Raw genomic sequence first — 12,184 nt, 5'->3', positions numbered from 1 at the left:
ACTTTGAAGAGAGCATTATTTATACAAAGTTCAGGAGCTGGGCTTGACTTGTTGGAGATCAATTTCAAAATCAATGGTTGTTACGACACAAACTGAACTGGTATGCTGTTAATAAATGCATGGCCTATACTCATTGCTAGCTCCTTCACGTTCACCTGCCAACATTTAATTCAGTCTCTACAGTGTATGCAGTTTACTTGAATCGTATGCCTCACTTGAGGTGCAGGCAGTCTGTCTGAATAGGCAGGTTATGGATTACTCACGCTTTTAAGCTGAACTTCCTGACGTCTTTCACCACCACTCGACCTGTTGGGCGTCCCCTTCAGCCACGCCAGGCTACGCTCTGGGCCAGCTGAGACGCTGTCCTATGGTTTCTGTGCATAAGCGACGGAAAAGTGTCCCAGTGAACAGTGAAGTAGTGTCGTAGAAAAGAGTCTGCACTGTGGGTTACTTTGCTCAGAGTCATTTCTTGACCGCAGGTTTGCTGGGTTGCTACCCGTTGTCAAATGCTGTTGCGCTCCTCGGTCTCTCAGGTGTGTGTCGCCGCCAGGAGTGTGGAGTTAAAAAGGGAGCTGACCCCATTCCCCTTGTGGAGTGTCAGTCTTCCCCTACCACCTCGCTCTACACGTAACGCTACACCTCCACCCAACAATGAATAAACAAACAAACCTCCTGATATAGTAGGTCATAACAAGACTTGAGACTTTCATGTGACTTTTAAAACTCGTCCCACCTCTGAGTTAGAATGTATTAAATGGTTTATAAGTATTTAAATCATCTGAATATATTATGTTAGCCACGCAGTGTTGGTGTTTGATATCTTGATTAATATGGAGATCCACGTACCTAACAGAGTGTGTGTGTGTGTAAGTTTTTCTACATATCAAACAGTACTGAGAACATAGCAGATGCACTGACTCATCTCTGGTTGCTGTCTGATTCTGCAGTCTGGACTGAAGACAGGAAGCCTGATGGCTCGTCTGGGCAAACTGCTTCTCCACACTGCCATGGTTCTTCTCCTCACCTTCACCATCAACTACCTAGCCAAGGTGCTTCTCTTCTGCTTCCCTGCTTAAATTTGTCATTCTCTTCTCCTCCTTTTAATACTCTAACCTTCCTCCCTTAGCCTGTTCTTCCTTTCCCTGTCTCTCTCTTCTTCTTATTGGATTTCCTTTCACTCTTCTTCTCCCTCCCTCTCTCCTGCATATCTCCTCTTCTTTATTTTCTTTTTGTTTTCTGTACCCTTCTTCTCTCCCTCCCCTCGTGGACTTCCGCTGCTCCTCCCTCTCTTACTTTCTTCTTACTTGCTGCTTCACCACCCTCGTCTTTTCCCCTGTTTCACTACACTCTCTCGTCTCCCACCTCCCTCTACCGCAGCCCCATGTCCTCTCCTCCTCCTCCTCCTCCTGATGCATCTAAAGCTTGTAGTTGGGACGTGAGATGACCATGTGATCAGAAGCTTTATTTACTTATTTATTCATCTCAGTGCTGATCTTTAGCCCTAACCAGATGACCTTATCTGTGTGTGTTTACAGAAAGTTCTTCAGCTCAGATCAGACGAGCACATCTTTAAATTCATCAAGTCAAAGTTGGCCTTGGGGCAAACAAGGTATGAACACACACAAACACACAGCAGAGCCTCTGTTCTTGTACCCAGCCACACAACTCTCTTATAAAACCCTGGCACAAGGACCTGCTCAAACACATCGCACACACAAAGTCTGCGCCATCTACACACCTCTTGACTTGATCTAGCTTGACTGTATTATTCACTAAGCACCGGTGTTGTAGCACCTGGAGTGTTAGTGTGTGTGAATAATAGATGGCGGGGTAACGCCAGCAGGCCTCCCATCAATCAGATAGTGCGTGTGTGCGCTGAGCAGCTCAGCCACTGGAGAGCTGCTTTGGGGTGGCAGATAACACAGCTCACAACCCAGCGCCACACAACTGGCCCTTCAATTATTCAGAAGGCTTGTGGGAAATGCAGTGCTTACTCTGAGCTCTATCTCTGCCTCTCCCTCTGTTGCTGTGTCTCTCTCTCTCGCTGAGACTCCTTTCTTCTCTCCATCCGTGTCCTTTAGTTTTTATCCCTGGAGTTTTGTTCTGTGTTTTGTGAAATCCCAATTCTCTGTTCAATTACTTATCAGCGCGTCGGTGTATCAGAGGCAGTAAAAAACAAAAGTTTATAATTCACATTCAGTCCCTATTGAGATGCATTCCGTTGATTTGGACAGTACACGTTTGTGTTACTCTTTTTGTCAACTAACAGAAGAAATAGGGAGGTGTGGAGGGTTTTTATTGATTGTTGTGTCGCTGTTGTGTCATAAACTTCGATTTTTGCAGATCTGTCTTCAGCACACGACCTTTTTTTGCTTCTCTGTCGGATTAGGAAAGTGTTTGTGAGACCACAAGTTATGATTCCAGATTGTTTTGAAGAGTTTGGACATGTTCTTCATTGTACATAGATAACTAACCTGTTTTTATTAGATTGAGGATGATTGAAAAAGGGATACTTAATTGCTTCAAAGCTGCCGTAAAAAAAATCATCTGTAGTTGTTAATCGAGCAACAATTCATTTTTGCCAAACCTGCAGGTCTAAGGGTTAATGCACTTTTTACTGAAATAACTTGCACTTTGAAGAGAGCATTATTTATACAAAGTTTAGGAGCTGGACTTGACTTGTTGGAGATCGATTTCAAAATCAATGGTTGTTACGACACAAACTGAACTGGTATGCTATTAATAAATGCATGGGCTATTTATGCATTTATTCTGTGACTTGCTCGTTAACTTCTGACTATATCGTCTCTCTGGTTGATGATTCCAGTCATGTGCAGTGAGAGCACAGGCTGGGTACACACAGGCAGGCAGGTCAGTCAGAGACAGACAGGTACGCCAGCCAATCGTTTAATTCGGTTTAAAGTATAATCCCATGTGAAGCAGGTGTGCAGCCTACAGAAATTTAAGCTTCATGAACTGAAGCAAGAACTGACGGTGCTCAACACACTTACTGACAGACGAGTGATCGCCACAGGAATCAGAGAGAAACAGAACCAAAATGTATACCACTGATAGTTCCAACTGTTGAAATATAAATTCTCTCGCTCCTACCAATGACATGCTCATTTCTTTTATGTCCATCTTTCCCTTTGTTTAATCTATTCCTCCCTTTCTCTCACCCCCCACGGTGCACGCCTCCCCGTTTTCATTCTTTTTCACCCCCCCTCCTATAGGGATTTTGATGCCAGTCTGTATCTGTGTGAGGAAGCCTTCGGCTTGCTGCCCCTCGACACACTGGAGCGGCTGGCTGGTACGCTCCTGCTGTATCCCTACATCCTCACTCTGCTGCTGCTCAGTGGCATGCTGGTGGTGAGCGCACTGCAGAACCTGAGGTAGGTGATGGATGGCAGGACAGGAAGTGTCGTCCAAAACTGGATCCTGCATGTGTTGGGAGAGCTATATGGTATCTGGCTAATATTTCCAGAAATCTCTGTCTGTATGTATTTGGCTCACATATCTCAAGAACCGTTCATCTTTTAGCCTTCACACTTTTCTTGTGTGTTTTGTTAAGGGCCCAAAAAATGGCCGTGTCAAATTTGGTGCGATTTGGACACGTGATACTTTCAGTTTTGATCAAATTCAAATAACTAGGTGACCTTTTAGCAGCAGCGCCTGGGATTCATCAATGTGAGGGGACGTTTTCAATCAAGACACCAGACACCAACTGATTCTCCAGTTCAGGGTTCTGAGTCGAGCTTCACTGAACTTTGAATAAACAGGTGAACAGCTCTTTGTGCAGCAGTGGTGGTGCGTCTTCAGGCTTCTGTGGACTGAGTCCTGCAGTTGGTCTGACGTACCACAGCTCAATTACTGCAGGTCGCTTTCATAGTGTAAGAAAAAATCTGCAGCCTGCATTAACACAGGCCAAGAAAACAGACCTTTCTAAACAGGCAAATTTAGAACAGGCACTGCACTAGTTATACAAATACTATTTAAATGAACCTGGCAGTTAAAGTAGAGCCCAGATCCTGGATGTAACTTTTTGCAATATGCAATCTATATTCTAAACACCACACATCAGCTGACATGCACATTATTAGCAATGCAGAAGGAATCACAGGATTTAAATGATGTACATCAGTACACAGCATTCTTATTTATTTGTGCAACTTTCTCCTGGTTAGAAATGTAACGATTAGAATGATAACTGTGCCTGGTAAAAGTGATTGCACAGTTTTTCAACCAGTATTTACTCCTTAAGTGTGGCAGTGGTGAACAAGCTAATGTCAATCCTTAGCAGAAGTTGAGGTAAAGAGCAATTGAAGTTTAAATGAATGGAAAGTTTCAAACCTTCCAGATAGTGAAAGGACTTTCAGTGAAGCAGAGGACGTCACAATGGCTGTCAGGAGGCAGAAACCCCGTCACAGTGTTAGTCACCATCCCCCTGTTCCCGCCCCACGTCACTGTGGCGATGCTATTGTAGCTTCATGCCATGTAAAACATTTTTGCCAGCTGCCTCTCGAAGCTTCATTTGCCTGTGGTGCAAGGTGAGGGGCCACAGTGAGCTAAACCCATTAGCATATCAACTTGCCCTCCGCTGTAGGAGGGCTGGAATACTAACCTCATAGAACAAAGGGCTATTCGCCAATTCAGGAATTAATTTAATCCCGTTTACCCCACCTCATGTAGCAGGAGGAGCTACGCTGAATTTGTATTGAAATGGAAGCCGACATCCGTCCAATTCTGTGTGGGACGCCAAATTGTGGGAGTGACATCACTGCCCTAAGGCCTTTCTCTGTTTCTCTGCTGACTCCCACAGACAGTTGTAGCTGTGCATCATTGTGTGTCTGTGTGCAGAACGGCCACTGAAATCTAAACAACAATGATTGAAATCTGAATAACTGCGTCTCAAATCTGAATATTATCAATTCCACCCACCTTCCCTTCTGCTGCTCTGCTCAAGCGCCTGGCTGTAATGTTTTATGTATCGCTGTTGTCTCTTCTCTCCCTGACGTTTCCTCAGCAGGGCTAAAGGAGGTTCAGCTGAGGAGAGGAAAGGAGCAGAAGGGCGCGTGGTTGCTCTCCGTCCAGATGTGGCCTATAATGTGTTGCATACGCTTTTCTATGGTCTCCTGGCTTTCAGCACCATGAGGTGAACACATACACACCCACACATGCAGATCATGTATATCTCAGATGCACGGATGCAGACATATTCCGGGGTGTTCACAATGGTTTCATTCCCAGGCAGGGACTCATCAAACATTTCCTCCTGACAGGTTGATTGTATGCAGTTGCTAAAAAGTGCCACTTCTATGCTTAATATTCGGACTAGTCCACCCGATCAACCCGCCACACGTTCCTGCAGTGCTGAATTTCTCTCCTGTTACCACTTGTGATTGGATCTCACTTCCTCTACATGCAAATGAACAAATATGTCATTTTTTAAGTTCAGACCAAATGATGTTGTTTTGACCCAGTCTGAGTTTACAGATGTGTCCGATGTCACAGTTTGTGTGTGTCGGCATAAGAGAGAGAGGAGTCAGGAGGTGCTGAACGAATCTCGTGCAGCTGCAGTAAGGCCAGATTTTACCAATTCAAAAAAAATCTGTGTTCAAATTTTGGCCAAAAAACACATCTGCGTATGGGCATAGATAAGAGTAAGAATAGAATCAGTTAGTGAAACTGTAGCGGGACAGAGGATGTCAGCTGAGTGGCCCAGACCACCTCCGGATGTCTGATTCTTATGGCTTAGTTTGATGGCTTAGCTTACAGACTAGTTTTTGTTTTTGCAGTATGTTTTTAGATAATGCTTTAGGAGGACTAATCAATGTATTTGGCAAATAGTACATTATCTTTGGTAATGTTGGCAGGATTTCACAAATCCAGTAAACAGCAGGACAGACATTGGCCTACTCTCTAAGAGCATCCTGGACTGTCCTCCACACAAGTTTTTAGCAAAACAAGGACATCATGTGTCATGCCTGGTTACCACTATAGGTAGTCAGCATACTCATACATACTTTAGAGTAAATAAACACACTGTTAAACCCACTCCTTACATTTTTGGTCATGTGTTTTTTTTTTTAAATGAGCATCTCTCGAACTAAAGCTCCACTCACACGACCTTGGTTACATAAAAGCACACCTTCTTTTCTTAAGAGATACTGAGTATAAATAATAATAACTGTTTATATTGCACCTTTCAAACAGCTGCTTAATAAAGAGGAGAAATATAAACAAAAATACAAAACATCAACGACAAGAAGAAAATGTGTACAATATCATGTCAAATCAATGACGGCAAATGATTTAAAACAATATCTAAAGAGCAGATACCTAATACCACGCCATTCAAAAGTAATGGCAAAAGAAAAGGATAAAAGAAACAGGTTATAGCAAAAAAACAAGTAGACAAGTAAAAGCCATTCGGTAAAAGTACATTTTGAGAGGAAAAGAACTGTTTTTGAGCCAAATTATGAACCCACACACAAAATGAGGCTGGAAAGATGCCTGGGCCAGATTTCCATTGAAAGTTGATAAATTCAGGCTGAAAGGAAACCTTGACAGAAGAATGAGTGTCCCTCTGAGGAAGGTTTTTTTTCCACAGTCTCTGTATTTTGCAGTCAGGTATGATACTTCAGGCTCAGAGGAGAAGTTGAGGTAAAGGATCACAAGGAGGAGCAGGACGTCCACTAACCAGAGGGTCCGTGGTTTGATCTCCTCCGTTTCGCATGCTGAAATGTCCTTAGGCAAGACACTGAACGCAGAATTGATGCTGAACACAGAAATTATCGCTGACGGATGTGCCGCGAATGTATGAGTGGTCATCAAGAGTAGAAAAAGCACCATATAAATTCAGGCAATTGACATTAAACCGTCTTATGTAACACAAGATTTTAGCCTCATTAACCTTCCCTCTCATATTTAATATTTCTTCTGTTTCTCTGGGGTCCTTGTGGCACACACACGTACTCTCAGGCCTATTTCTCTGGTTCACCTCCTGTAGCTGCATCATTTTTCAGCAGGTTCCACTGCAGGAACAGTATCGCCACTTGGGCTCTTTCCAGTTACAGGTGCCAGAGAGCCCTGACACTGGCACCGGTGCCAAGGCTGAACGGAAAGATCGGTTTTGGTGGTCGATTTTCATATTCAGCCACTTGGTCTTAATTTCCCAAATGTTGTGTCTCTCTGTACAGAAGAACAGTATGACCACCAAACAATCCACGCTGACTGTTCTCAACCGATGCATCGATAACGGTCCCAATTTACCAGACAGTGTTCTCCATTCTCCTCTGTAGATTTATGTGTTTTACTTCTGTAAATCTTATATTATTTAAACTTTTCAAAAGATTTTATATTTAAATCTTATCTAGTTTTCTTGGTATGCAGTCTAGCATTTGCTTATGTTTAATGAGAAAGTAACCAGCCCCTAAAATAATTTTTATCAGCTTCCAGTGGTTTAACTTGTCAAATTGCCGTAATGAGGTAGAGGTGAACTTCAGGACGTAGTGACATCACCGTTGGATGTCACACCCTGTCAGAGGTGCTGAGCGTGCCCACAGAGAAGCCCTCACCTTTAAGTTGAGACTTTGTGAGGAGCGTCGAGAAAAAGCATCATCACAGCTTTTGTTTTTTAAGGAAACCTGCAATTACTCAGATAACAACACAAACTAAAGGCATTCTGGTTTCTGGTTAATTCATAGTAATGTGAAGATACAGGTTTTCACTGGTTCATGAAAGTAGTTTAGTTTGTACAGAGAAGCATGTGACATACAGTTTATTATTTATTTGTTTTACTTCTTTTTTATTTAGTTTTCAACAACAAAACAATATGCATTTTCAGACAGTTACTTTCTTTGTCCATTTTTCAACTGTATATAGTATTGGTGTACATGATATTCAGGTACAGTGTGCAACGCATAGAAAGAACAACAAACATCAAATAGTGCTCACTCCAAGAGAAAAAGAGGGGGGATACATACAGTTTATTTTAAACATACAGTTCGCACAGTGCATTCTTGTAACTGTTAGGAATTATAGAGATGATTGACTTCACACAGGGTGAGAAAACTGAAAGCTTTTAACTTGGCAGCAGCCAGGTGTAGTGCAGAATCCGGCACCTTTTCTCTAAAGTGCTGATTAAGAGTGAAAGGCCAAAAGTGCAGAACGCCATTTGTTTCTGTCACAGAGCTCCTTTGCAGAGAAAAGGTATTGAGATTTATTTCTGTGAGGCTGCACTTCTTCATGCCTCCTCCTCCTCTCTCCTCTCTGTACCCGTCAACGGTTTTTCAGCTCATTTCATTCTCTCGGCCCCCTTTCCACTGCTCACTCCTCTCTGTTTAATCTTTTTCCCATTAAAATTGTAATTCATGTGGTTTGGATCAGAATAGATCTTGGATAATAATGTCGTGCTTTCGACACTAAATCAAGTTTAACCACTCTGGATCCTTCATACTCAATAATACCAAGTCTTCTGCTAAACTAAAGACAATTAGGTTGTCATGTTTGAATTTAATGAAGCAAGTATTGAAATTAAAAGCTGCATTTTAACCTGCTGAATATTCTGTCAGTCCTCGTATCATGGAGAGCAGGATTAAGATTTTCTACTAACTTTGTAATTTACCCCCATTGGAAATGCATAGTTAATGCATATTTCTACAAATTGACTGAATGTCAATCAATGTTGCCTCTCTCTCTCCCATTCTCTTCCCAGGATGAAGTATATATGGACTGGCCATATGTGTGCGGTCGCAGCATATGGTGTGTGCGGGACGGAGTTGTGGACTCCTCTTCTCACCACTGTCCGCTGCAACAGTAAAGTTCTGGTAAGAATTTCCAGCTCCAAACATGTGCTGTGTGTTTTTCCCGGTTTGATATGAAAAGTGTGATACCTGACTTTGAGAACGCATTGCCAAATATCTTCTTAGGTTTTTCTCTCAAATTCTCAATAAGTCCCGAAGAAAACTCTACGTTCTTAAACTGCAGACTTGTTAGCACATGTGTTCTTGTAGCGATGAATGCCATCGTCTTGAAAGTGTGTGCCAGTTATTCCTATTTAGCATCGGCACACAGAAATCAACAAAACTGAAAAGAAAATGTACGATGTCAAGAATGACTAAATGAAAATCTAAATATGGTGGCGAATCAGACTTAAACCATTGTGTCAGCAGCAGTGGATACAAAATAACACAAAAGAGCCCACATGGGATTCAATTACATGTTCGGTGAAAGCTGTACCAGGAGAAAGTCACACCGTGTTCTGGAGTGTGCATAGATTCTGTGTTTCCATAAGAACAAATCCACAATAAGAAAACATTGGTGAATGTCTGAATCTGCATAAGTGGGTTTTAAGAATCATTTTTTTTCCAAGAATGGTTGATGGTTACTTCTTAAACTGTCATTGTTAATGGGTAAGTTTACAGTGATGAGCACACAGAGAATGAATAACCTGACAAAGAACCCTCTCAGCCCTGTGGACCCTTTAGCCTCTGTTAGCTGATGGTATCCCACTCCCACACAAGTATTACACATGTTCACACTATCACTGCTACCCACTGGGGAAGGTACCGCTCAAGCATCGTCCTGCACCTCTGGCCACTGTGTAACCACAAGCACGCAAACACATAAATACACATTCATAGAAGCTTGTGAAAGGAGATTTTTCTCCGCCCTCTCAGTTTGTTAATGAGATCCTGTCTTGCCTGGGAAACGGCCTTAGCCTGAGCAACCTTCCATTGACAGATCACCTTTTCTAACCTTTTCTTCAGTCCAGAGGAATTTCAAGTGTATTTCCTGGTTATGTTTTCACTTCCCCTGTTCCAGCAGTGCATTAAATGATAACCAGAGCTGGGTATCAATTTGAAATGTTTAAATATAAGCACACTGTCTTGGGTTTCAATATCAGCACTTCTTTCTATAGCCTCAATTTTCAGGAGTATAAAAATATTTTGCCTTAAAACCCTGCTTTCAATTAACAGAACACAATAGTCTTATCTGTGTCTTAACAGAAGCAGCTTTAAAAGATCGTTCCTAATTAAAATTCAGAGGAGGATGAGTTATTATTTTTGATTAGACATAATCTGATATTAGGTATTAAATACTTCTGATGAGTGGCAGGATTGTATAGTGAAAACTCTCATTTGGATCCTAAGAAAAAAATTTAAAAAACTTTCCGACTGAGGTGAACCTGGTTCAAGGGCTGGTTCAGAGTTGATTCGACTTGCGAACGTTTAAACAACCAGTTTGCTTTTCCATGTGGCCACCACAGAGCCACATGTCACTTTATACGTCACTTTACACATCTCTCGAAATGTCTCTGATTTCCCAGCACCAGCACAACATCAACAGTGGCCGACTCCAGTGAAAACAAGGAGACAATTTGTCTCCCCTTTGGACCATCGCGGCTTCATTTTGACACCAATAGATACAAATATTCAATTTGCTTTGCAGACTACACACGACGTGAGCGAAGTGTTGCTGCCAGAGTCGAACCAGTTTTCCTGGCCAAGAGCCAGTTCCTTGGCTGTTAAAACAAAGCACTGGTTCGGATTTAGTCACTTGCTCTGAACTGGTCTGTAAACTGCCTTGGTGGAAAAAGTGTTGTCCCAGTTCTTGTGACAACCAGCATTGTGTGGATCATGAATCTCCAGTGAGCACGACAGTGACTTCTCACTGTGACATCTCACTGTGAGACATTTTGGAAGACCGTATTATTATTCTATTTTTTATCATTTACTTATTTTTTTGAAAATGCCGTACATTGACCAGCTGTTTGTGAAACCACAGCCTCTACTCTGCACTGGTGATATGATTACTCAGGAGGCCACTAGGTGTCAGTGTGGTCATGACATGACAACAGCATGCATCTGATAAGAAATTATACTCGGGGCCAGTGCTGCCCTGTCTCGCTTTTATCTCCGTGATATCTCTCTCTGTGCTTGTCTTCATTTTAGTTATGTCTCTGTCTGACTCTGACTTTCTCTGCCTCTGATGCGATAATATTCTTTCATTTCATTAGAGCTGTTTTCTTTCTCTCATTCTGCAGTTACGCCTCGTCAGATATGCAGTTCCACTGGCGATGATCGCCTGCCTGTATTACAAGGTATGCTGTTTTCTTTGGCGCTTTATGTTCATCACTGTGTTTTCGGCCTCATTACAGAGCCCAGACACTTTTTACAAACTATATGCAACAATATGAGAAAAAAGAAAGTGCTGAAATGGAAGTTTCAGAAGAAAATGATAAAAAGCAAATGGATCATAACAGGAGACCAAAATGATTGCTCCTCTTTAATTTATTTTGCCTTTGAAAAAGCCTAAAGGACTGTCATATTCAGTGCCACAATGAGTTTTTGTTTAAGATATATCAGTAGGTGTCATATTCTGCTTTCCAGCCTTAATGAACACTGACACTTGGTTTTTCATCCCTTGTCTCTGTCTGTTCCCTTTAGTTCTGGCCTAAGCTGATGGAGGAGGTATCAGAACTGAGGGAGTTTTATGATCCAGACACTGTGGAGCTCATGACCTGGATTAGGTACACACATACACACACTCATACACACCCACACTCAGCAAATCCAGAGCCCTGCCTCAAATTGAGGCAAATCGGATTAGCTTGTTTCCGCAGATCAAGTTTCACTTTGCCTGATGCCCTCGATTAGTCTGTGGGAATGTGTACGCATGCATGTGTGGATGTGTATCTGTGCTTGTTTGCGTGGGAGTCCTGCCGATGAGTGATGCGAGCCGATGGGTGTCCATGAATAAGACATGGGTCTGCTGGAAAGGACCCAGCTGTTGGCAGAGCTCTAACACACCTCGGGGTCTCCGTGGTCGGGCTTTCAATCAAGAGCATCAGCCTGATGGGATCAGAGATGGAGCCATGATTTGGAATGGCTCTGCACCGCTGCTGCTGTGTGGGTGCCTGTGTCTACATGTGTACCTCTGTCAATTTTTGGTCATTAGTTTAGATGTTGTCCTATGAACTAAAGAGTTGACTAAAGAGTTCCTGTTGCATATCATGTATGTACCACTGCATCACATCACGTAGTCTGCCCCCCATCCAATTAAGAATATGTGAAAGATTTAACGCATGAGTAAAAAGAGTTTTTAGCATCAGTGAGAAAAAGACTTTGTGGAACCCTGTCCCTTGTTTTTCCCCAATTACAGACACGTACAGTGTCTAAAA

The 12,184-nt window shown here is 42.5% G+C and overlaps 1 protein-coding gene across 6 annotated transcripts in view; it reads left to right on the top strand.

Moving 5' to 3' along the window:
• Positions 1-12,184, top strand: part of dpy19l3 (dpy-19 like C-mannosyltransferase 3) — a 50,400-nt gene that overhangs the window by 19,685 nt on the left and 18,531 nt on the right. For 4 of the 6 annotated variants that reach the window (XM_035152156.2, XM_035152132.2, XM_035152140.2 and 1 more), the window contains 7 exons: positions 948-1,049; positions 1,536-1,609; positions 3,234-3,392; positions 5,024-5,152; positions 8,717-8,828; positions 11,048-11,104; positions 11,451-11,533. In XM_035152156.2, coding sequence (XP_035008047.1) covers positions 948-1,049; positions 1,536-1,609; positions 3,234-3,392; positions 5,024-5,152; positions 8,717-8,828; positions 11,048-11,104; positions 11,451-11,533 — 716 coding nt within the window. The remainder of the gene's footprint in view (positions 1-947; positions 1,050-1,535; positions 1,610-3,233; positions 3,393-5,023; positions 5,153-8,716; positions 8,829-11,047; positions 11,105-11,450; positions 11,534-12,184) is intronic. The other 2 variants (XM_035152165.2, XM_035152148.2) reach the window with 1 other exon arrangement.

This window comes from Hippoglossus stenolepis, chromosome 1 (genome assembly GCF_022539355.2).
Source record: "Hippoglossus stenolepis isolate QCI-W04-F060 chromosome 1, HSTE1.2, whole genome shotgun sequence".
In the NCBI taxonomy this organism is placed as follows: domain Eukaryota; kingdom Metazoa; phylum Chordata; class Actinopteri; order Pleuronectiformes; family Pleuronectidae; genus Hippoglossus; species Hippoglossus stenolepis.
The sequence above is the reverse complement of the archived record's forward strand: the minus strand, read 5'-3'. Positions and strand labels throughout refer to the sequence as shown.